At 39.2% G+C, this 25649-nt stretch overlaps 7 protein-coding genes across 7 annotated transcripts; all 7 read right to left on the bottom strand.

Moving 5' to 3' along the window:
• Positions 1–983: 983 nt before the first annotated feature.
• On the bottom strand, positions 984–1531 carry LOC113597832 (keratin-associated protein 21-1-like). Its single transcript, XM_027054866.2, has one exon. It carries the CDS (start codon positions 1509–1511, stop codon positions 1290–1292), a length of 222 nt encoding a protein of 73 aa, XP_026910667.2. The 5' UTR covers positions 1512–1531; the 3' UTR covers positions 984–1289.
• Positions 1532–4765: 3234 nt separating this feature from the next.
• Positions 4766–5369, bottom strand: LOC128315042 (keratin-associated protein 21-1-like). The gene has a single exon (XM_053220376.1). The coding sequence runs from the start codon at positions 5274–5276 to the stop codon at positions 5043–5045; it is 234 nt and encodes a 77-aa protein (XP_053076351.1). The 5' UTR covers positions 5277–5369; the 3' UTR covers positions 4766–5042.
• Positions 5370–8954: 3585 nt separating this feature from the next.
• LOC128315041 (keratin-associated protein 6-2-like) lies at positions 8955–9669 on the bottom strand. Its single transcript, XM_053220375.1, has one exon. The coding sequence runs from the start codon at positions 9496–9498 to the stop codon at positions 9253–9255; it is 246 nt and encodes an 81-aa protein (XP_053076350.1). The 5' UTR covers positions 9499–9669; the 3' UTR covers positions 8955–9252.
• A 3010-nt stretch (positions 9670–12679) lies between these two features.
• LOC128315040 (keratin-associated protein 21-1-like) lies at positions 12680–13323 on the bottom strand. Its single transcript, XM_053220374.1, has one exon. The coding sequence runs from the start codon at positions 13223–13225 to the stop codon at positions 12992–12994; it is 234 nt and encodes a 77-aa protein (XP_053076349.1). The 5' UTR covers positions 13226–13323; the 3' UTR covers positions 12680–12991.
• A 3121-nt stretch (positions 13324–16444) lies between these two features.
• LOC128315039 (keratin-associated protein 21-1-like) lies at positions 16445–17437 on the bottom strand. Its single transcript, XM_053220373.1, has one exon. The coding sequence runs from the start codon at positions 17397–17399 to the stop codon at positions 17178–17180; it is 222 nt and encodes a 73-aa protein (XP_053076348.1). The 5' UTR covers positions 17400–17437; the 3' UTR covers positions 16445–17177.
• Positions 17438–21073: 3636 nt separating this feature from the next.
• Positions 21074–22022, bottom strand: LOC128315038 (keratin-associated protein 21-1-like). Its single transcript, XM_053220372.1, has one exon. The coding sequence runs from the start codon at positions 21477–21479 to the stop codon at positions 21132–21134; it is 348 nt and encodes a 115-aa protein (XP_053076347.1). The 5' UTR covers positions 21480–22022; the 3' UTR covers positions 21074–21131.
• Positions 22023–23721: 1699 nt separating this feature from the next.
• LOC128315037 (keratin-associated protein 21-1-like) lies at positions 23722–25494 on the bottom strand. Its single transcript, XM_053220371.1, has one exon. It carries the CDS (start codon positions 25451–25453, stop codon positions 25082–25084), a length of 372 nt encoding a protein of 123 aa, XP_053076346.1. The 5' UTR covers positions 25454–25494; the 3' UTR covers positions 23722–25081.
• Between the last annotated feature and the right edge of the window lie 155 nt (positions 25495–25649).

Genomic DNA, 25649 nt, shown 5'->3' with positions numbered 1-25649 from the left:
AACATGAATAGACACTTCTCTAAAGAAGACATCCAGATGGCCAACAGGCACATGAAAAGATGTTCAACGTCGCTCCTCATCAGGGAAATACAAATCAAAACCACACTCAGATATCACATCACGCCAGTCAGAGTGGCCAAAATGAACAAATCAGGAGACTATAGATGCTGGAGAGGATGTGGAGAAACGGGAACCCTCTTGCACCATTGATGGGAATGCAAACTGTTGCAGCCGCTCTGGAAAAGTGTGCGGAGGTTCCTCAAAAACTTAACAGTAGTCCTACCCTATGACCCAGCAATAACACTGCTAGGAATTTACTCAAGGGATACAGGAGTGCTGATGCATAGGCGCACTTGTACCCCAATGTGTATAGCAACACTCTCAACAATAGCCAAATTATGGAAAGAGCCTAAATGTCCATCAACTGACGAATGGATAAAGATATTGTGGTTTATATACACAATAGAATACTACTTGACAATGAGAAAGAATGAAATATGGCCTTTTGCAGCAACATGGATGGAACTAGAGAGTGTTATGCTAAGTGAAATAAGTCATAAAGAGAAAGACAGATACCATATGTTTTCACACTTATGTGGATCCTGAGAAACTTAACAGAAGTCCACGGAGGAGGGGAAGAGACAAAAAAGAGGTTAGAGAGGGAGAGAGCCAGAGCATAAGAGACTCTTAAAAATAGAGAAAAAACTGAGGGTTGGTGGGGGGTAGGAGGGAGGGGAGGGTGGGTGATGGGTATTGAGGAAGGCAACTTTTGGGATGAACACTGGGTGTTGTATGGAAAACCAATTTGACAATAAATTTCCAATTAAAAAAAAAATGGTGGATGGGAAAAAGAGAGAATAAATGCTTGTATTATATCAAGAAAGAGACCGGGTACACGGAATATATTGTCAGCCCAATGTTCAAGAGAGGCCATAACACCTCATGAAAGGAGGCTTTCACAAGAAAGAACAGAGACATTTGATGGAAGGACTGAAACATTTTTATTGAGAATAAGGGATTTGCCCAAATGTGGGATGTTCAGATCCTCACCACAGTCACGTCACAGAATCCATATTAAGGTAGTAAGGCCAACACTTTTTGGAAAACTGTTAGATGATACTCCATAGCCTCAATTCGCAAGATAACATGCCACAAATGTTACTGGAGGTCAAATCTTCTATGACACATGAAGTGTTCCCGATGTATAAATCTTGGGGTATAGATCCTTGAATGAGTCTTCTCTTAAGACGTGTCATTTCAGAAGCAAGTGGGGCTTGGACAGTGATATTCTAGCAGCAAGAGGAATAACATCTTCTATAGAAAAATGGCCGGTAGCCACAGAAGTTGGAGCCATAGCCATAGCCACAGCCATATCTGGTGCCATAGCCACAGCAGGAGCCATAGCCACAGCCATAACGCAGGCCATAGCCACAGCCATAATAGGGACCACATCCATAACCATAGCCATATCCGCAGCCATAGCCACAGGAGTTGCCGTAGTTGCAACACATCTTGCCAAGAGAAGAGAATTCACGTGGGTTGTGAGAGGATGTGGTGAAGTGCGTGTCTTCTACTTGCTTTGGACCCTTATATACTGTCAGTAATTAGCAGAGCATGTCACTCATCCCCTGACTTACCCAACAAATATGTAGGCAACTGTGCTGTGCCAGTCACTGTCAACAATCAACAATGTCTTGGGCAACGTGAGCTCATTATTTAGGAGACTCCAGGTTTATTAAAAACAGCATTTTATTTCATTCTGCCAAAAAACATTTCTCGGTAGAATCATGGACTCTAAGTAAAACCAAACTCCATGTTCACACTCTTCAATCACTTAATAAGAAGGCTGAGGGGATTTTAGGAAAATTTTCTCCTTCTTGATCTCTCCACACTTGTAAAACATCTACCTCTGTCCATAAGGAAAGAAAAATTCATCTCCTTTCTGGAATCATTGCAACATTTTACCAGGCTTCTTGCACCCACATACCTGCTGCAGATACCTACTGGCCCTGTGTGGTAAAGCTAGGATGACGCCCATTTCAGGACACAGAATAGCCCTCAACATCATTGAAATTCCTCAATTCCATTGGCAAAAGTGCTGAGATCGAGAAACCTACCTTTGTAGCCTCACATCTATAAATGAGATTCTCTCTTTACTAGTGTCTAAGTCCAAATATTCCCTTTCTTCTCAACTAAACTGAAACTCCAACCTTTCACTCACCAGACATACAGTGGTGGGGAGGGGGGATATTGTTTGTTTGTTTGTTTGTTTGTTTGTTTGTGATGTTTTTGCTTATCTTCATTGTCTAGGTCACTATGTTCACATCCAGGCAGATTCCAAAATTTAAATTACTTTTCACTGTGACAACTATGAAATCCTAGTTGGAAACGAGTACAAATTCAGGTATCATTTCTTCTACTCCACACTCAAATTTCAACACCAAGAAATGAGAGTCATCCAGTCCTTTATTGAATGACTTCCACAGGGATTTTAATCAAACTGCTGATTTCCTTTTCGGAGAAGTTTCATTATTAGATATTTTTCCTTTGGTTGAGAATATTTCCTACTGTTTTTTTTTCTAATATTGCTTATGGGTTATCTGATCAGTCCACTGTGCTTCATCCCTAACAACAAATTTAAAACATATATATCCCCTTACAAATGTTCTTTACCTTTAATTTTCCTACTTTTCCATCATTATTGAAATTCAAAACCATAAATTCCAATGCATGAGTTCCCTGGAATAGGCATGATACTTTTTAAACAGCCACTCTCTGGTCACAATGCCCACAAACTATTGAAAAACACTTCCTATCTTTATTGCCTTATTTCTATACACTTCCATTAAGAGCTTGGGACACTGATGTTTAATGGCAGAAAAAGATCTTTTCTTCTGTGTGTCCTTGAATCATCGGTTAGTTCTAAGCATAGTGCCTGGCACACAATCTCAACTCAATATTTCTGCCAATAACAAACAGACACATTAAAACAAAACCATGTTCAAATGTTGGTATCACTTAGAATCTATAAGAATGTGGATATAGGTCATAATGTTCTCAATTCATTCAAGCCGAAAGTCTCAATGTTCTTTGCTAAAACAGTCACAAATTTCACCTTTGGAAGATATCTGTTAGTTTTCAAAGTCATTTCTACAATATACAAGTTATCTTATATGCGTAATAAATGGTAAACCCTTTACTAGAAATAGAATGTATGAGATAGGTGCCTAATGAATACTATTCTGCCTTCTTTCAGGTAGTGTTCAATGAAAACGAACCTGATGAAACCATAAGTTAGATGTTCAACAAACTGTAATGATTGGAATTGACTTCCCCTGTGTATACAATTTTCTCACCTCTGATTTATCCAGAACACATTCAGTCCCCAGAAATGACTTACAGATGTCCCATCTGTAAGAATTGTCCAGCTCTTGAAAGAACATCTCTTTCCTCATCAGTAAGACACATTATATCCTGGGTGTAGTTTCCCTCTAGGACTGAACTTGATGGCAGAGCCATCTTCCCTGGAATTGGCCATGTGGTGGAGTCTCCAGGACCAAGGGTTCTCAGACCCAGACTTTGTGCAGTGACACTTGTCATGGAGATGAGACATTGAGTCTTTTATTCTGCTGGTTGAAATTGTGTCTGAAAGACTTTTTTTGTTGTAGGATCTAAATGTTAGAGGTCTGGAAAGGCATAAGTGAGAAGCACACTGAAATCAGAATCCAACAAAGTAGTAAGCTATCAAACTTAGAAAATCAATCTGGAACTATTAATCTCATTCTATTTCTGCCCCACACAAAGACAGCCCATTTAAGGCACTAGCCATTGTTCTTTTGCACTAAAAATTGGGGCATCACTGATCATACCCAAAACTTCATGATTTTCTCTTTCCCCTTTACATTTACAACTGTCTTTCTAGTATTTTCTTGAAAGTAACATTAGTTCATTTGACACCAAATGTCAAAAAACCTCCTTCAATTAATTCTCCAAAGCTTAAACCTGCACTCTCTTCCCAAAGATGCTATTGTATTCGCACCATAGGAATTATCTCTCTAAATTTATCAGATTAAACCTTCTTCTTTTTTTTTTTATTAACCTACTAGAATGGAACCACTCTGAGAGCAAGAAATTCACCTATAACTTTTCTACTGTGCCTTCAGGGTGTAAGACAATTCCCTTTCAAAAACATTCAAAATGATTTGACAGTTAATTGACTTAAATCAATTTTCTCAAACTCAATATATGCCAACAAATGTATTTGCACTACCATAAAAATGCACATGTTAGAATACCACATTATTCTCTTGCTTCTCATTTCCTTAGTTTTTTATATCTCAGCAGAGGCAGCTCCCAATTTCTCATGAATCCCAAAAATTCTCTCTTCAACTCCATTCATCCTTGAAGCACTCATGCCATACTTCCTCCCCCTTGAGCTTGTGTCACAACTTCCCGAAGAGGTGTCCTAACTCCTCCTCTTACCCCTCCAGCCTTCAGCTCCAATCTAGATACAGTGTTATCTCAATGACACACTGCTTACACAGTGTGATTTATGTTGAGGAGTTATGGATACAAGAAATAGGTGAAGACATTATGTCTGACGCACATAAGAGAAGAAATGCTTATATTATATCTAGGAAGAGACCCAGGTTCATGAAATATATTGTTACCCAATTTTCAAAAGATAACATAAGACCTCAGAAAGGAGTCATTCACAAGCAAGAACACAAAGATTTGTTAGAAAAAAATGAAACATTTTTATTGAGAATAAGGGATTTGCCTAATTGTGGGATTTTAGATATGTTGCCACAGTCTCAACACAGAACCCAGAATAGAAGTAAAGACTAACATTTGGAAAATAGTCAGAGGATACCACATAGCCTTCAGCCACAGGATGCCTTCATACAAATGCTAACTTGAGGTCACAATTACCCAAAGCATGCAATTTTTTGGATATAGAAATCTTGGAGTATAAATCAATGAATCAGCCCTCCCTTAAGCCGTGCCACTTCAGAAGCAAATGTGTCTTGGACAGTGATGTTCTAGCAGCAAGAAGAATAACATCTTCTATACCAAAATGGCCGGTAGCCACAGCAACCAGAGCCATAGCCACAGCCACAGCCATATCTGGTGCCATAGCCACAGCAGGAGCCGTATCCACAGCCATATCCACAGCCATAGCCAGGTCCATAACTACAGCCATAATAGGGCCCATAGCCACAGCCATAGCCATAGCCACAGCCATAGCCACAGGAGTTGCCGTAGTTGCAACACATCTTGTCAAGAGAAGAGATTTCACGTGGGTTGCGAGAGGATGTGGTGAACTGTGTGTCTTCTACTAGCCTTGGACCTTTATATACTGTCAGTAATTGGCAGAACATACCATTCATCCCCTGACATACCCAACAAATATGTAAGCATTTCTGGTATGCCACTCACTGTCAACAATCAATAAAAGTCTTGGGAAATGTGACTTCATTCGGTTGGAGTCTCCAGTTATATTTAAAGAACGGCATTTTAATTTGCTCTGCCAAAGAATTCTCTCACTAGAATCATGTGCCATACGTAACACTGGTACCCACCTTCACAACTTACTGTCCTTTAATTTACCTTATGTATCATCATTGAGGGACATTTAGGAAAATTTCGTCTGCTTGATCTCTCCTCTCTCCTAAGCTATCTACCTGTCCCCATAGGGAAGGAAATAACTCCCATCTCCCTTCTGGAATCATTGCAAATTTTTGCCTGCCTGCTCACACCCAGATACCTACTGCAGATACCTACTAGCTCCATGCGTGATAAACGAGGGAAGATGCTAATTCCAGCCATCAGAACAAAGCCCACCAACACTGGAACTTCTGCTGTACAATACAAATAGTGTTGAGATCTAGAAACCTTGGTTTGAATCTCACATCTCTATATTCTCTCTTTATTGGTATCTAATTCCAAATACTTCCTTTTTTTTTTTAACTAAACCCTTTATCCAATGATTCCATTACCAGATATGAAGTCAAAAAGAAAGGAAGGAAGGAAGGAAGGAAGGAAGGAAGGAAGGACGGAAGGAATAAGAAAGAAAGAAAGAAAGAAAGAAAGAAAGAAAGAAAGAAAGAAAGAGAAAGAAGAAAGAAAGATACGAAGGAAGGAAGGAAGGAAGGAAGGAAGGAAGGAAGGGAGAAATAAAGGTGTCTCTGCTTTTTGTTTGCATGGTTGTTTCTTGGGATCTTTCTGCTCTTCTTGGTTGTCTATGCTTTACATCAATCACCATTTTATGAATCCAAAATTTGCATTACTTTTTACTGTGACAACTATAAAATCCAAGCTGGAAGGGTGTATAAACTCAGGAAAATCATTCCTTCTACTCCTCGCTAAAATTTTCCATCAAAGAAATGTGGGACATCCAGTCTTTTCCTGAATGCTTTCAACCGGGAATTTCATAAAACTGATTTCCTTTCCTGTGATCTTTCCTTAGTAGACATTTTTCCTTCGCTTGACAGTATTTCCTACTACTTTTAGACTGGGGTATGTGATCCCTCTGCTGTGATTCATCCCTTACAAGAAGTTTAAGGAAAATATGCCCACTACAATTTTTCTTTACCTTAATTTTTGCTACTTGTCTACCATTCTTGAAATTCACAACTATAAGCTCTAATGCACAAAATCCCTAGAATACACACTTTGCTTTTCTAACACCTCCTTTCTTCTCACAATACTCCTGACCTAATGAAAAACTTTTCTAGCTCTACTGCATTATTTCTAGTCACTTTCCATTCAGGTTTCTGAATACAGATGCATAATGGCAGGGGAAAAAAAGTCTCTTATTCTGTGCACCCTTCTTTCCAGAGAAACTACAGCCTCGCACATAATTTGAATTCCGTCAGTATTTGTCCAATTAAAAAATGCATTAGAACAAAACCGTATTCAAATGTTGGTGTGCCATTTAGAAGTTATAAAAACATTCAATATATTATCGCAATATTCTCATTCCATTCAACCCGAAAATCTCCAATATTCTTGGACTAAGAGAGTCTCAATTTTCACACCTTAAGATAGTTCTCTGAGGGTGCCGGGGTGGCTAGTTGGTTAAGTGTCCAACCTCACCTCAGGTGATAATCTTACGGTTTGTGAGATCGAGCCCTGTGTAGTGCTCTGTGCTGACAGCCTGATTCAGATTCTGTGTCTCTTTCTCACTCTGCCCCTCCCACGCTGACACTCTGTCTCTCAAAAAAATAAATAAATAAATGAAAAAAAATCCAAATAAATAAATGAATAAATGAATAAATGAATGAATGAATGAATGAATGAATGAGTAAATAAATAAATAAATAAATAAATAAATAAATAAATAAAGTTGTCTGTTTGGGAACACATTGTTCCATATGTTCTTCTATGCCTTATAAATAACCAGAACTGTACTAGATATGCAAATTATAATATACGTGCCTATTTGATGATATTCTTCCCTCCTTCAGAAGCCTTCAAAGACAAGGAACATAATGGAACAATGAATAGATTTTCAACAAACTGTAATTGTTAGAATTCTTTTCCCTGTTTGTACGATGTACCCATCCTAGACTAACTCAGAGCACACTCAGTCATCACATCAGATTTAGACTATCCCATGTGTGATAATTCCATCCCTTGAGAGAAGACTTAATTCTTCATCAGCAGGACACTTACTATACGGGGCATAGCCTCCACCCAGGGCTGACCTCGATGGCAAGGCCATCCTCCTTGGAATTTGACATGGTTTAGAGTCTCTTGGCTCTAGGATCCTCACACTCAGACTTTGTGCACTCATCTTTGCCATGCATATGAGTCAGTGATTGGTTTTTCACTGCTGGATGAATTTGAGTCTGAAATACATTTTCTATCATAGGATCTAAAGGTGAGAGCTCTGGAATGGCACCCGAGGAAAGCACGCTGAAGTCAGACCCCAACAAACGCAAGGTTCTCAAACTCAGAAAGGACCGGGCTTCTCATCCCATTCTTGTATACGCACCAGGGAAGACACTAAAGGACACCATTAAAGCCCTACTCCTTCCTCTTTTCAACTGAAAATTGTGGCACCATTGATCATACCCAACACATAATGAATTCCTCTTCCCCTTTCTCCTTAGTACTGCCCTTTCTGGCCATTCTTTCAACTTGATCAGTTCGTTTGACACCAAACATCAAAGTACCACCCCGAACTATCTCTCCAATATTTAATGAACCTTCATTCTCTTCCCCAGGAAGCTGTTTTATTCGCTCCAAGCGAATTATGTGTCTAAATTTGTCATAATTAATTTGTAACATATTTATTAACACCAACAAAATGTAAACACTCTGAGAGTAGGAAATTCATCTGCCATTTTTCTTCTATGTATTCAGTGTGTCGGATGGTTCTCTTTCAAACACATTCAGAAGTATTTGTCAGTTAAGTGACTTAAATCAATTTCTTCAAACTCAATTTATGCCAACATATATATTAGTAAATCCGTCCAATTCAGACAATATGATACCACGCTTTGCTTCTAATGTACCCTTTCCTTGCTTCTTTACACTTCAGCTGAGGCAGCTTTCAATTTCTAATGAATGCCAGAAACTCTCTCTTCCATCACATTCATCCTTTAAGTGATCAGGCCACACCCCTTCCCTTAGGCTTCTGTCACAACCTCCCAGGAGGTGTCATCCCTCCCTGTCCTCGTCTTTTCCCTCCACTTCCATTCTACCTACAGTGTGATTTCCAGGGCACAGTTCTGAATACTGTGTAATTTGTGTTGGAGTGTTAGGGATGTGAAATTTAGGTGGAGAAGACATTATATCGATGCATGTAAGAGAAGAAATGCTTGTATGATATCAAGAAAGAGACCCGGGTACATGGAATATATTGTCAGCCCAATTTTCAAGACAGGCCATAACACCTCAAGAAACGAGGCTTTCCCAAGAGAGAAGAGAGACATTTGATAGAAGGAATGAAACATTTTTATTGAGAATAAGGGATTTGCCCAAATGTGGGATGTTCGGATCCTTGTCACAGTCACAACACAGAATCCATATTAAGGGAGTAAGACCAACACTTTGTGGAAAACTGTTAGATGATACTCCATAGCCTCATCCACAAGCTGCCATCTTACAAATGTTACTGGAGGTCAAATCTTCTATGACACATACAATGTTTTCGATATATATATCTTGGGGTATAGATCCTTGAATGAGTCTTCTCTTAAAGTGTGTCTTTTCAGAAGCAAGTGGGGCTTGGACAGTGATGTTCTAACAGCAAGAGGAATAACATCTTCTATAGAAAAATGGCCGGTACCCAGAGCAGTTGGAGCCATAGCCATAGCCACACCCATATCCACAGCCATATCCACAGCGGAAGCCATAGCCACAGCCATACCCTGAGCCATAGCCACAGCCATAACGCAGGCCATAACCACAGCCATAATAGGGACCACATCCACAGCCATAGCCATATCCACAGCCATAGCCACAGGAGTTGCTGTAGTTGCAACACATCTTGTCAAGAGAAGGGAATTCACGTGGGTTGTGAGAGGATGTGGTGAAGTGCGTGTCTTCTACTTGCTTTGGACCCTTATATACTGTCAGTAATTAGCAGAGCATGTCACTCATCCCCTGACTTACCCAACAAATATGTAAGCAACTGTGCTGTGCCAGTCACTGTCAACAATCAACAATGTCTTGGGCAATGTGAGCTCATTATTAAGGAGACTCCAGGTTTATTAAAAACAGCATTTTATTTCATTCTGCCAAAAAAACATTTCTCAGTAGAATCATGGACTCTAAGTAAAACCAAAATCCATGTTCACAATCTCCAATCATTTAACAAGAAGGCTGAGGGATTTTTAGGAAATATTTCTCCTTCTTGATCTCTCCACACTCATAAAACATCTACCTCTGTCCAAAAGGAAAGAAAAATACATCTCCTTTCTGGAATCATTGCAATATCTTACCAGGCTTCTTGCACCCAGATACCTGCTGCAAATATCTACTGGCTCTGTGTGGTAAAAGCTAGGGATGATGCCCATTTCACGACACAGAAAAGTCCTCAATGCCATTGAAATGCCTCATGTCAAATGACAAAAGTGCTGAGATCGAGAAACCTACCTTTGAAACCTCACATCTATAAATGATATTCTCTCTTTACTCGTGTCTATGTCCAAAGATTCCCCTTCTTCTCAACTAAACTGAAAGTCCAACCCATTCATCACCAGACATACAGGGGGGTGGGGGGAAATGTTGTTTATTTGTTTGTGATGTGTTTCCTTATCTTCATTGTCCAGGTCACGATGTCCATATCCAGGCAATCCAAATTTAAACTACTTTTCACTGTAACAACTATGAAATCCTAGTTGGAAACTAGTACAAATTCAGGTATCATTTCTTCTAATCCACACTCAAATTTTAACACCAAGAAATGAGAGTCATCCAGTCCTTTATTGAATGACTTCCACAGGGATTTTAATAAAACTGCTGATTTCCTTTTCAGAGAAGTTTCATTATTCGATATGTTTCCTTTGGTTGAGAATATTTCTAATGTTTTTTTTATTTTCTAATATTGCTCATGGGTTATCTGATCACTCCACTATGTGTCATCCCTAACAACAAATACAACACATATATCCCCTTACATATGTTCTTTACCTTTAATTTTCCTACTTTTCCATCATTATTGAAATTCAAAACCATAAATTCCAATGCACGAGCTCCCTGAAATAGACATGATACTTTTTAAACACCCACTCTCTGTTCACAATACCCACGAACTAATGAAAAACACTTCCTATCTTTATTGCCTTATTTCTATACACTTCCATTAAGAGCTCGGGACACTGATGTTTAATGGCAGAAAAAAATCTTTTCTTCTGTGTGTCCTTGAATCATCAGTTAGTTCTAAGCATAGTGCCTGGCACATAATCTCAACTCAATATTTCTGCCAATAACAAACAGACACATTAAAACAAAACTATGTTCAAACGTTGGTATCACTTAGAATCTATAAGAATGTGAATATATGTCATAATGTTCTCAATTCATTCAAGCCAAAAGTCCCAAATGTTCATGGCTAAAACAGTCACAAATTTCACCTTTGGAAGATATCTGTTAGTGTTCAAAGTCATTTCTCCAGATATACAAGTTATCTCATATGCCTAATAAATGATAAACTCTTTACTAGAAAGTATGAGATATGTGTCTAATAAAAACTATTCTGCTCTCTTTCAAGTAGTGGTCAATGAAAAGGAACCTAATGAAACCTTAAGTTCTATGTTCAACAAACTGTAATGATTGGAAATGACTTCCCCTGTGTATACAATTTTCTCACCTCTGATTTATCCAGAACACAGTCAGTCCCCAGAAATGACTTACAGATGTTCCATCTGTGAGAATTGTCTAGCTATTGAAAGAACATCTCTTTCCTCATCAGTAAGACACATTATATCCTGGGCGTAGTTTCCCTCCAGGACATCCTTGATGGCAGAGCCATCTTCCTTGAAACTGGCCAAGTTGTGGAGTCTCCAGGACCAAGGGTACTCAGACCCAGACTTTGTGCAGTGACCCTTGTCATGGAGATGAGACAGTGAGTCTTTTATTCTGCTGGTTGAAATTGTGTCTGAAAGACAATTTTTGTTGTAGGATCTAAATGTTAGAGGTCTGGAAAGGCATATGAGAGAAGTACACTGAAATCAGAATCCATCAAAGCAGTTCGTATTCAAACTCAGAAAATCAACTGGAACTATTAATTACATTTTATATCTGCTCCATTAGAGAGCCCATTTAAGACACTAGCCATTGTTCTTTTGCACTAAAACTCGTGGCACCACTGATCATACCCAAAACCTTATGTATTTCTCTTTCTACTTTACATTTACAACTGTCCTTTCTAGTATTTCTGGAAACTGACATGAGTTCATGTGACAGAACATGTCAAAACACATCCTTGAACTAACTCTTCAATACTTCAGTCTTCTCAAGGATGCTCTTTTATTCACACCATAGGAATTATCTCTCTAAATTTATCTGAATTAATTCTTCTCTTTGTTTTTTAACCTAGTAGAATGAAACCATCTGACAGCAAGAAATTCACCTATAATTTTTCTACTGAGCCTTCAGGGTGTGTGACAGTTGCTTTTCAAAAACATTCAAAACTATTTGGCAATTAATGGACTTAAATCAATATACTGAAACTCAGTATATGCCAACAAATGTATTTGCACTTCCATCAAAATGCAGATAATAAAATATCACGTTTTTCTTTTGCTTCTCATTTCCTTAGTTTCTTACATCTCAACAGAGGCAGCTCCCAATTTCTCATTAATCCCAAAAATTCTCCCTTCAACTCCATTCATCCTTGAAGCACTCAGGCCATACTTCTTCCCCCTTGAGCTTGTGTCACAACTTCCCAAAGAGGTGTCCTAACTCTTCCTCTTACCCCTCCAGCCTTCAGCTCCATTTAGATACGGTGTTACCTCAAGGACAAAGTTCTTACACAGTGTGATTTATGTTGAGGAGTTATGGATACAAGAAATAGGAGAAGACATTATCTCCGATGCACATAAGAGAAGAAAGGTTTATATTATATCTAGGAAGAGACCCAGGTTCATGGAATATATTGTTGCCCGAGTTTCAAAAGATGCCATACACCTCAAAAAGGAGTCATTCTTTAGCCAGAACACAGAGATTACTTAGGAAAAAAATGAAACATTTTTATTGAGAATAAGGGATTTGCCTCACTGTGGGATTTTAGATATGTTGCCACAGACTCAACAAAGAACCCAGATTAGGGAAGTGAAGACTAACATTTGGAAAATAGTCAGAGGATACCACATAGCCTTCAGCCACAGGAAGCCTTCATACAAATGCTAACTAGAGGTCACAATTACAGAAAGCATGCAATTCATTGGATATAGAAATCTTGGGGTATATTTCAATGAATCAGCCCTCCCTTAAGCCGTGCCACTTCAGAAGCAAATGTGTCTTGGGCAGTGATGTTCTAGCAGCAAGAAGAATAACATCTTCTATACCAAAATGGCCGGTAGCCACAGCAACCAGAGCCATAGCCACAGCCACAGCCATATCTGGTGCCATAGCCACAGCAGGAGCCGTATCCACAGCCATATCCACAGCCATAGCCAGGTCCATAACTACAGCCATAATAGGGCCCATAGCCACAGCCATAGCCATAGCCACAGCCATAGCCACAGGAGTTGCCGTAGTTGCAACACATCTTGTCAAGAGAAGAGATTTCACGTGGGTTGCGAGAGGATGTGGTGAACTGTGTGTCTTCTACTAGCCTTGGACCTTTATATACTGTCAGTAATTGGCAGAACATACCATTCATCCCCTGACATACCCAACAAATATGTAAGCATTTCTGGTATGCCACTCACTGTCAACGATCAATAAATGTCTTGGGAAATGTGACTTCATTCTGTTGGAGTCTCCAGTTATATTTAAAGAATGGCATTTTAATTTGCTCTGCCAAAGAATTCTCTCACTAGAATCATGTGCCATATGTAAAACTGGTACCCACCTTCACAACTAACTGTTAATTAATTTACCTTATGTATCATCATTGAGGGACATTTAGGAACATTTTGTCCGCTTCATCTCTCCTCTTTCCTAAGCTATCTACCTGTCCCCATAGGGAAGGAAATAACTCCCATCTCCCTTCTGGAATCATTGCAAATTTTTGCCTGCCTGCTCACACCCAGATACCTACTGCAGATACCTACTAGTTCCATGCATGATAATCGAAGGAAGATCCTAATTCCAGCCATCAGAACAAAGCCCACCAACACTGGAACTTCTGCTGTACAATACAAATAGTGTTGAGATCTAGAAACCTTGGTTTGAATCTCACATCTCTATATTCTCTCTTTATTGGTATCTAATTCCAAATACTTCCTTTTTTTCTTAACTAAACACTTATCCAATCATTCCATTACCAGACATGAAGTCAGAAAGAAAGGAAGGAAGGAAGGAATAGAAAGAAAGAAAGAAAGAAAGAAAGAAAGAAAGAAAGAAAGAAGAAAGAAAGATACGAAGGAATGAAGGAAGGAAGGAAGGAAGGAAGGAAGGAAGGAAGGAAGGAAGGAAGGGAGAAATAAAGGTGTCTCTCCTTTTTGTTTGCATGGTTGTTTCTTGGGATCTCTCTTCTTGGTTGCCTATGCTTTACATCAATCACCATTTTATGAATCCAAAATTTGCATTACTTTTCACTGTGACAACTATAAAATCCAAGCTGGAAGGGTGTATAAACTCAGGAAAATCATTCCTTCTACTCCTCGCTAAAATTTTCCATCAAAGAAATGTGGGACATCCAGTCTTTTCCTGAATGCTTTCAACCGGGAATTTCATAAAACTGCTGATTTCCTTTCCTGTGATCTTTCCTTAGTAGACATTTTTCCTTCAGTTGACAGTATTTCCTACTACTTTTAGACTGGGGTATGTGATCCCTTTGCTGTGATTCATCCCTTACAAGAAGTTTAAGGAAAATATGCCCACTACAATTGTTCTGTAGCTTAATTTTTGCTACTTGTCTACCATTCTTGAAATTCACAACTATAAGCGCTAATGCACAAAATCCCTAGAATACACACTTTGCTTTTCTAACACCCTCTTTCTTGTCACAATACTCCTGACCTATTGAAAAGATTTTCTAGCTCTATTGCATTATTTCTAGTCCCTTTCCATTCAGGTTTCTGAATACAGATGCATAATGGCAGGGAAAAAAAGTCTCTTATTCTGTGCACCCTTCTTTTCAGAGAAAGTACAGCACTCACTGCACATAATTTGAATTCCGTCAGTATTTGTCCAATTAAAAAATGCATTAGAACAAAACCGTGTTCAAATGTTGGTGTGCCATTTTGAAGTTATAAAATATTCGATATATTATCGCAATATTCTCATTCCATTCAACCCGAAAATCTCCAATATTCTTGGACTAAGAGAGTCTCAAATTTCACACCTTAAAGATAGTTGTCTGAGGGTGCCTGGGTGGCTAGTTGGTTAAGTGTCCAACCTCAGCTCAGGGAATGATCTTACGGTTTGTGAGTTCGAGCCCCGTGTAGTGCTCTCTGCTGACAGCCTGGAGACTGAAGCCTGATTCAGATTCTGTGTCGCTTTCTCACTCTGCCCCTCCCACGCTGACACTCTGTCTCTCAAAAAAATAAATAAATAAATGAAAAAAATCCAAATAAATAAATGAATAAATGAATAAATGAATGAATGAATGAATGAATGAATGAATAAATAAATAAATAAATAAATAAATAAATAAATAAAGTTGTCTGTTTGGGAACACATTGTTCCATATGTTCTTCTATGCCTTATAAATAACCAGAACTTTACTAGATATGCAAATTATGATATACGTGCCTATTTGATGATATTCTTCCCTCCTTCAGAAGCCTTCAAAGACAAGGAACATAATGGAACAATGAACAGATTTTCAACAAACTGTAATTATTAGAATTCTTTTCCCTGTTTGTACGATGTACCCATCCTAGACTAACTCAGAGCACACTCAGTCATCACATCAGATTTAGACTATCCCATGTGTGATAATTCCATCCCTTGAGAGAAGACTTAATTCTTCATCAGCAGGACACTTACTATACGGGGCATAGCCTCCATCCAGGGCTGACCTCAATGGCAAGGCCATCCTCCTTGGAATTTGACATGGTTTAGAGTCTCCTGGCTCTAGGATCCTCACACTCAGACTTTGTGCACTCACCTTTGCCATGCATATGAGTCAGTGATTGGTTTTTCACTGCTGGTTGAATTTGAGTCTGAAATACATTTTCTATCGTAGGATCTAAAGGTGAGAGTTCTGGAATGGCACCCGAGGAAAGGACACTGAAGTCAGACCCCAACAAACGCAAGGTTCTCAAACTCAGAAAGGACTGGGCTTCTCATCCCATTCTTGTATACGCACCAGGGAAGACACTAAAGGACACCATTAAAGCCCTACTCCTTCCTCTTTTCAACTGAAAATTGTGGCACCATTGATCATACCCAACACATAATGAATTCCTCTTCCCCTTTCTCCTTAGTACTGCCCTTTCTGGCCATTCTTTCAACTTGATCAGTTCGTTTGACACCAAACATCAAAGTACCACCCCGAACTATCTCTCCAATATTTAATGAACCTTCATTCTCTTCCCCAGGAAGCTGTTTTATTCGCTCCAAGCAAATTATGTGTCTAAATTTGTCATAATTAATTTGTAACATATTTATTAACACCAACAAAATGTACACACTCTGAGAGTAGGAAATTCATCTGCCATTTTTCTACTATGTATTCATTGTGTTGGATAGTTCTCTTTCAAACACATTCAAAAGGATTTTTCAATTAAGTGATTTAAATAAATTTCTTCAAACTCAATTTATGCCAACAAATATATTAGCAATTACATCCAATTCAGATGATACGATACCACGCTTTGCTTCTAAAGTACCTTTTCCTTGGTTCTTTACACTTCAGCTGAGGCAGCTTCCAATTTCTCATGAATACCAGAAACTCTCTCTTCCATCACATTCATTCTTTAAGTGATCAGGCCACACCCCCTTCCCCTTGGGCTTCTGTCACAACCTCCCAGGAGATGCAATCCCTCCTCATCCTCGTCTTTTCCCTCCACATCCATTCTACCTACAGTGTGATTTCCAGGGCACAGTTCTGCAGTACTGAGATAGAGATATGAAAAATAGGTGGAGAACACATTATATCGATGCATGTAAGAGAAGAAATGCTTGTATGATATCAAGAAAGAGACCCGGGTACATGAAATATATTGTCCGTCCAATTTTCAAGAGAGGCCATAACACCTAGAGAAAGGAGGCTTTCTCAAGAGAGACTAGAGACATTTGATAGAAGGAATGAAACATTTTTATTGAGAATAAGGGATTTGCCCAAATGTGGGATGTTCAGATCCTTGCCACAGTCACTACACAGAATCCATATTAAGGGAGTAAGACCAACACTTTTTGGGAAACTGTTAGATGATACTCCATAGCCTCAAGCCACAAGATGCCATATTACAAATGTTACTGGAGGTCAAATCTTCTATGACACATGAAGTGTTCCCGATATATAAATCTTGGGGTATAGATCCTTGAATGAGCCTTCTCTTAAGGCGTGTCATTTCAGAAGCAATTGGGGTTTGGACAGTGATGTTCTAGCAGCAAGAGGAATAACATCTTCTATAGAAAAATGGCCGGTAGCCACAGAAGTTGGAGCCATAGCCATAGCCACAGCCATATCCGGTGCCATAGCCACAGCAGGAGCCATAGCCACAGCCATAACGCAGGCCATAACCACAGCCATAATAGGGACTGCATCCACAACCATAGCCATATCCGCAGCCATAGCCACAGGAGTTGCCGTAGTTGCAACACATCTTGCCAAGAGAAGAGAATTCACGTGGGTTGTGAGAGGATGTGGTGAAGTGCGTGTCTTCTACTTGCTTTGGACCCTTATATACTGTCAGTAATTAGCAGAGCATGTCACTCATCCCCTGACTTACCCAACAAATATGTAGGCAACTGTGCTGTGCCAGTCACTGTCAACAATCAACAATGTCTTGGGCAACGTGAGCTCATTATTTAGGAGACTCCAGGTTTATTAAAAACAGCATTTTATTTCATTCTGCCAAAAAACATTTCTCGGTAGAATCATGGACTCTAAGTAAAACCAAACTCCATGTTCATACTCTTCAATCATTTAATAAGAAGGCTGAACGGTTTTTAGGAAAATTTTCTCCTTCTTGATCTCTCCACACTTGTGAAACATCTACCTCTGTCCATAAGGAAAGAAAAATTCATCTCCTTTCTGGAATCATTGCAACATTTTACCAGGCTTCTTGCACCCACATACCTGCTGCAGATACCTACTGGCTCTGTGTGGTAAAACCTAGGATGATGCCCATTTCAGGACACAGAAGAGCCCTCAACTTCATTGAAATTCCTCATGTCAAATGTCAAAAGTGCTGAGATCGAGAAACCTAGCTTTATAGCCTCACATCTATAAATTAGATTCTCTCTTTACTCGTGTCTATATCCAAAGATTCCCCTCCTTCTCAAATAAACTGAAAGTCCAATCTTTTCATCACCAGATATACGGGGGGGGGGGGGGGGGGAGGATGTTGTTTATTTGTTTGTGAAGTTTTTGCTTATCTTCAATGTCCAGGTCACTATGTTCATATGCAGGCAGATTCCAAAATTTAAACGATTTTTCACTGTAACAACAATGAAATCCTATTTGGAAATGAGTACAAATTCAGGTATCATTTCTTCTACTCCACACTCAAATTTTAACACCAAGAAATGAGAGTCATCCAGTCCTTTATTGAATGACTTCAACAGGGATTTTAATCAAACTGCTGATTTCCTTTTCGGAGAAGTTTCATTTTTAGATATTTTTCCTTCGGTTGAGAATATTTCTTACTGTTTTTTTTCCTAATATTGCTTATGGGTTATCTTATCACTCCACTATGCTTCATCCCTAACAACAAATATAAAACATATATATCCCCTTACAAATGTTCTTTACCTTTAATTTTCCTACTTTTCCATCATTATTAAAATTCAGGGGCGCCTGGGTGGCGCAGTCGGTTAGGCATCCGACTTCAGCCAGGTCACGATCTCGCGGTCCGTGAGTTCGAGCCCCGCGTCAGGCTCTGGGCTGATGGCTCGGAGCCTGGAGCCTGTTTCCGATTCTGTGTCTCCCTCTCTCTCTGCCCCTCCCCCGTTCATGCTCTGTCTCTCTCTGTCCCAAAAAATAAATAAAAAAACGTTGAAAAAAAAATTAAAAAAAAAAAAGAAATTCAAAACCATAAATTCCAATGCATGAGACATGATACTTTTTAAACAGCCACTCTCTGGTCACAATGCCCACAAACTATTGAAAAACACTTCCTATCTTTATTGCCTTATTTCTATACACTTCCATTAAGAGTTCGGGACACCGATGTTTAATGGCAAAAAAAAAAATCTTTTCTACTGTGTGTCCTTGAATCATCGGTTAGTTCTAAGCATAGTGCCTGGCACATAATCTCAACTCAATATTTCTGCCAATAACAAACAGACACATTAAAACAAAACCATGTTCAAATGTTGGTATCACTTAGAATCTATAAGAATGTGGATATAGGTCATAATGTTCTCAATTCATTCAAGCCGAAAGTCCCAAATGTTCATGGCTAAAACAGTCACAAATTTCACCTTTGGAAGATATCTGTTAGTTTTCAAAGTCATTTCTACAGATATACAAGTTATGTCATATGCCTAATAAATGATAAACTCTTTACTAGAAATAGAACATATGAGATACGTGCCTAATAAATACTATTCTGCCCTCTTTCAGGTAGTGTTCAATGAAAATGAACCTCCTGAAACCATAAGTTTGATGTTCAACAAACTGTAATGATTGGAATTGACTCTCCCTGTGTATACAATTTTCTCACCTCTGATTTATCCAGAACACAGTCAGTCCCCAGAAATGACTTACAGATGTTCCGTCTGGAGAATCGTCCAGCTATTGAAAGAACAACTCTTTCCTCGTCAGTAAGACACATTATATCCTGGGTGTAGTTTCCCTCCAGGACTGAACTTGATGCCAGAGCCATCTTCCCTGGAATTGACCATGTGGTGGAGTCTCCAGGACCAAGGTTCTCAGACCCAGAATTTGTGCAGTGACCCTTGCCATGGAGACGAGACAGTGAGTCTTTTATTCTTCTGGTTGAAATTGTGTCTGAAAGACAATTTTTGTTGTAGGATCTAAATGTTAGAGGTCTGGAAAGGCACATGAGAGAAGCACACTGAAATCAGAATCCATCAAAGTAGTACGCATTCAAACTCAGAAAATCAACTGGAACTATTAGTTACATTTTATATCTACTCCATTAGAGAGCCCATTTAAGACACTAGCCATTGTTCTTTTGCACTAAAACTCGTGGCACCACTGATCATACCCAAAACCTTACGTATTTCTCTTTCTACTTTACATTTACAACTGTCCTTTCTAGTATTTCTGGAAACTGACATGAGTTCATGTGACAGAACATGTCAAAACACATCCTTGAACTAACTCTGCAATACTTCAGTCTTCTCAAGGATGCTGTTTTATTCACACCATAGGAATTATCTCTCTAAATTTATCTGAATTAATTATTCTCTTTTTTTTATTAACCTACTAGAATGAAACCATCTGACAGCAAGAAATTCACCTATAATTTTTCTACTCTGCATTCAGGATGTAAGACAGTTCCCTTTCAAAAACATTCAAAATGACTTGTCAATTAATTGACTTAAATCAATTTACTCAAACTCAGTATATGCCAACAAATGTATTTGCACTTCCATCAAAATGCAGATAATACAATATCACGTTTTTCTTTTGCTTCTCATTTCCTTAATTTTTTACATCTCAACAGAGGCAGCTCCCAATTTCTCATGAATCCCAAAATTTCTCTCTTCAACCCCATTCATCCTCGAAGCACTCAGGCCATACTTCCTCCCCCTTGAGCTTGTGTCACAACTTCCCGAAGAGGTGTCCTAACTCTTCCTCTTACCCCTCCAGCCTTCAGCTCCATTCTAGATACAGAGTTACCTCAAGGACATAGTTCTTACACAGTTTGATTTATGTTGTGGTGTTATGGATACAAGAAATATGAGAAGACATTATCTCCGATGCACATAAGAGAAGAAAGGTTTATATTATATCTAGGAAGAGACCCAGGTTCATGAAATACATTGTTGCCCAAGTTCCAAAGATGCCATACACCTCAAAAAGGAGTCATTCTTTAGCCAGAACACAGAGATTACTTAGGAAAAAAATGAAACATTTTTATTGAGAATAAGGGATTTGCCTCACTGTGGGATTTTAGATATGTTGCCACAGACTCAACAAAGAACCCAGATTAGGGAAGTGAAGACTAACATTTGGAAAATAGTCAGAAGATACCACATAGCCTTCAGCCACAGGAAGCCTTCATACAAATGCTAACTAGAGGTCACAATTACAGAAAGCATGCAATTCATTGGATATAGAAATCTTGGGGTATATTTCAATGAATCAGCCCTCCCTTAAGCCGTGCCACTTCAGAAGCAAATGTGTCTTGGACAGTGATGTTCTAGCAGCAAGAAGAATAACATCTTCTATACCAAAATGGCCGGTAGCCACAGCAACCAGAGCCATAGCCACAGCCACAGCCATATCTGGTGCCATAGCCACAGCAGGAGCCGTATCCACAGCCATATGCACAGCCATAGCCAGGTCCATAACTACAGCCATAATAGGGCCCATAGCCACAGCCATAGCCATAGCCACAGCCATAGCCACAGGAGTTGCCGTAGTTGCAACACATCTTGTCAAGAGAAGAGATTTCACGTGGGTTGCGAGAGGATGTGGTGAACTGTGTGTCTTCTACTAGCCTTGGACCTTTATATACTGTCAGTAATTGGCAGAACATACCATTCATCCCCTGACATACCCAACAAATATGTAAGCACTTCTGGTATGCCACTCACTGTCAACAATCAATAAAAGTCTTGGGAAATGTGACTTCATTCTGTTGGAGTCTCCAGTTATATTTAAAGAATGGCATTTTAATTTGCTCTGCCAAAGAATTCTCTCACTAGAATCATGTGCCATATGTAAAACTGGTACCCACCTTCACAACTTGTTGTCATTTAATTTACCTTATGTATCATCATTGAGGGACATTTAGGAAAATTTTGTCCTCTTGATATCTCTTCTTTTCTAAACTATCTACCTGTCCCCATAGGGAAGGAAATAACTCCCATCTCCTTTCTGGAATCATTGCAAATTTTTGTCTGCCTGCTCACACCCAGATACCTACTGCAGATACCTACTAGCTCCAAGTGTCATAAATGAGAGAAGATGCTAATTCCGGTCATCAGAACAAAGCCCAACAACACTGAAACTTCTGCTGTACAATGCCAATAGTGTTGAGATCTAGAAACCTTGGTTTGTAACCTCACATCTATATATTCTCTCTTTGTTGGTGTCTAATTCCAAATTCTTCCTTTTTTTCTCAACTAAACCCATTAATCAATCATTCCATCGCCAGACATAAAGTCAAAAAGAAAACAAGCAAGGAAAGAAGGAAGAAAGGAAGGAAGGAAGGAAGGAAGGAAGGAAGGAAGGAAGGAAGGAAGGAAGAAATTAGAAAGAATGAAAGAAAGAGACAAAGAAATAGAGAAAGAAAGAAAGAAAGAAAGAAAGAAAGAAAGAAAGAAAGAGAGAAAGAGAGAAAGAGAGAAAGGAAGGAAGGAAGGAAGGAAGGAAGGAAGGAAGGAAGGAAGGAAGGAAGGAAGGGAGGTGTCTCTGTTTTTTGTTTGTATGGTTGTTTCTTAGGATGTTTCTGCTCATATTCGTTGTCTACTCTTTACATCAATCACCATTTTATGAATCTGGCAGAATCCAAAATTTGTATTACTTTTTACTGTGACAACTCTAAAATCCAAGCTGCAAGGGAGTACAAACTCAGGAAGATCATTCCTTCTACTCCATGCTAAAATTTCCCATCAAAGAAATGAGTGACATCCAGTCTTTTACTCAATGCTTTCACCTGGGAATTTCATAAAACTGCTGACTTCCTTTCCTATGATCTTTCCTTTCTAGAGATTTTTCCTTCAGTTGACAGTATTTCCTATGACTTTTAGACTACTCTATCTGATCACTCTGCTCTAATTCATCCCTTACCAGAAGTTTAAGGAAAATATACCCACTACAATTGTTCTTTGGCTTAATTTTCTCTACTTTTCTACCATTCTTGAAATTCACAGCTATAAACTCTAATGCACAAAATACCTAGAATACACACGTTGCTTTTCTAACAACCCCTTTCTTGTCACAATACTCCTGAACTATTGCAAAAGTTTTCCAGCTTTCTTGCAGTGTTTCTAACCTGAACTTTCCATTCAGTTCTGAATAAGGATCCATAATGGCAGAAAAATAATCTCCTCTTCTGTGCACCCCTCTTTCCAGATGAAGTAGAGCCGGGCACATAATTTGAATTCAGTCAATATTTCCCCAGTAAAGAAATGCATTAAAACAAAATCGTGTTCAAATGTTGGTGTGCCATTAGAAGTTATAAGATGATTCAATATATTATCACCATGTTCTCATTCCATTCTACTCTTTCCATCCTGAAAGTCTCAAAAGATTTTAACTAGTGAGACTCAAATATCACATTTTGAGGATATTTGTCCGTTTATGAACACCTTGTCACATATGTGTAAGTTATCTTATATACCTAAAAAATTTTCGACCCTTTATGGATATGTAAATTGTGATATACACGCCTAACTAATGATGTTCTTCCCTACTTCAGAAAGCCTTCAAAGACAAGGAACATAATGGAACAATGAGTAGATTTTTAACAAACTGTAATTATTGGAATTCCTTCCCCTGTCTGTAGGATTTACCCACCCTTGACTAACCCAGAGCACAGGCAGTCCTCAGAACACACTTAGGGTGTTCCATATTGAAAACTTCAAACCCTTGACAGAAGCTCTGTTTCTTCCACAGCAGGACACTTAATATCCTGGGCACAGCCTCATGCCAGGGCTGACCTTGATGGCAGGGTTATCTTCCTTGGAATTGGCCATGTTGTGGATGGAGGCTTTTAGCTCAGTGTCCTCAGACTCAGACTTTCTTCAGTGACTTTTGTCATGGAGATGAGACAGTGAGTCATTTTTTCTGCTGGCAGAAACTGAGTCTGAAGAGACTTTTTTCTGATGTACGCTTTAACTGTTAGAGTTCTAGAAGGCACATGAGGAAAAGACACTTTGGTAAGAACCCAACACAATAGTAACCTCGCAACTCCCAAACTATCCCTTGCTTTTTTCCACTACAAATTGTGGCACCACCAATCAAACCCCAACCTTCATGAATTCCTCTTTCCCCTTTATACTTACAACTGTTCTTTCTAGTATTTCTTTCAAATGGCATCAGTGCATTTGACACAAAATGTCAAAATACCTCCTTGAACTATCTTCTCAATCCTTCAGCCTGCAATCTCTTCCCCAGTAAGATGTTTTATTGCCTCCATAGGGATGATCTCTCCAAATTAATTTCAACTAATTCCTACTTATTTTTAAATATTGCCATGAGAATGTCAACACTCTGAGAGCAAGAAAGTACTCCAAATTTTCCTCCTGTATCTTCAGAGTGTAGGATAGTTCCCTTTCAAGAACATTCTAAACTATTTGTGAGTTAAGTGACTCACAAATCAATATCCTCACTCTCAATATATGCCAACAAATACATCCTGACTTCCATTAAATTACAGATGATACAATACCACATCTTTCTTCTAAATTTTCCTTTCCTTAGTTCATTGGATACCCGAGTCCATTTCTAATTTCTCGTTAATGTGGAAACTCCTGCTTCCATTCCATTCATCCTTGAAGTACTCAGGCCACACCTCCTCTCCCTGTAGCATGTGTCACAACCTCCTAAGAGGTAACATCCCTCCTTGTCTTTCCTCTCCACCTCCATTCTACATAGAGTGTGATTTCCAGATGAAAGTTCTGAAATATCTGTGATTTGTGTTGAGGTGTGAGGGCCTGGGCATGAGGGGTGCAAGGCACAGGCAGAAAAGGCATTTTCTCTGATGCACATAAGATAAGATACTTTTGCATTATATGAAGGAAGAGCCCTCATGTTCATGAAACATATTGTCACCTAGATTTTCAAGAGGAGTCATAATACTCCAGAAAAAGGAGTAATTCACAAGCAAGAACACAGAGATATATTAGAATCAAAGAATCATTTTTATTGAGAATAAGGAATTTCCCCAACTGTGGGGTGTTAGGCTAGTTGCCACAGTCAGATGACAGAATCCAGAGTAGGGGAATAAAGACCAACATTTAGAAAAGAGTCAGATGAAACCACACAGCCTTGAGGCACAAGATCCCATTCTAGAAATGTTGCTTGGAGGTGAGAGCCTCTGTGAAGCATGCAATTTCGTGGATATAGAAAATGTGAGGTATGAATCCTTGACTCAGCCCTCTCATTAGATGTGTCTTATTTAGAGGACAATGGGGTGATGTTCTAGCAGCAAGAAGAATAACATCTTCTATAGCAAAATGGCCGGTAACCATAGCAGCCGGAGCCATAGCCACAACCACAGCCATATCTGGGGCCGTAGCCACAGCAGGAGCCATATCCACAGCCGTATCCACAAACAGAGCCACAGCCATACCAGGAGCCATATCCACAGCCATAGCCAGGTCCATAACTCCAGCTGTAATAGGGGCCATAGCCACAGCCATAGCCATAGCCACAGGAGTTGCTGTAGTTGCAACACATCTTGTCAAGAGAAGAGATTTCACGTGGGTTGCGAGAGGATGTGGTGAACTGTGTGTCTTCTACTAGCCTTGGACCTTTATATACTGTCAGTAATTGGCAGAACATACCATTCATCCCCTGACATACCCAACAAATATGTAAGCACTTCTGGTATGCCACTCACTGTCAACAATCAATAAAAGTCTTGGGAAATGTGACTTCATTCTGTTGGAGTCTCCAGTTACATTTAAAGAACAGCATTTTAATCTGCTGTGCCAAAGAATTCTCTCACTAGAATCATGGGCCATACGTAAAACTGGTACCCACCTTC

Source organism: Acinonyx jubatus, chromosome C2 (assembly GCF_027475565.1).
Source record: "Acinonyx jubatus isolate Ajub_Pintada_27869175 chromosome C2, VMU_Ajub_asm_v1.0, whole genome shotgun sequence".
In the NCBI taxonomy this organism is placed as follows: domain Eukaryota; kingdom Metazoa; phylum Chordata; class Mammalia; order Carnivora; family Felidae; genus Acinonyx; species Acinonyx jubatus.
Note: the sequence above shows the minus strand (reverse complement) of the source record. Positions and strands in the feature narration are given on the sequence as shown.

Coding starts and splice junctions, on each gene's coding strand:
- LOC113597832 (XM_027054866.2), bottom strand. CDS start 1,511: ATGTGTTGCAACTACGGCAACTCCTGTGGCTATGGCTGCGGATATGGC.
- LOC128315042 (XM_053220376.1), bottom strand. CDS start 5,276: ATGTGTTGCAACTACGGCAACTCCTGTGGCTATGGCTGTGGCTATGGC.
- LOC128315041 (XM_053220375.1), bottom strand. CDS start 9,498: ATGTGTTGCAACTACAGCAACTCCTGTGGCTATGGCTGTGGATATGGC.
- LOC128315040 (XM_053220374.1), bottom strand. CDS start 13,225: ATGTGTTGCAACTACGGCAACTCCTGTGGCTATGGCTGTGGCTATGGC.
- LOC128315039 (XM_053220373.1), bottom strand. CDS start 17,399: ATGTGTTGCAACTACGGCAACTCCTGTGGCTATGGCTGCGGATATGGC.
- LOC128315038 (XM_053220372.1), bottom strand. CDS start 21,479: ATGAATGGTATGTTCTGCCAATTACTGACAGTATATAAAGGTCCAAGG.
- LOC128315037 (XM_053220371.1), bottom strand. CDS start 25,453: ATGAATGGTATGTTCTGCCAATTACTGACAGTATATAAAGGTCCAAGG.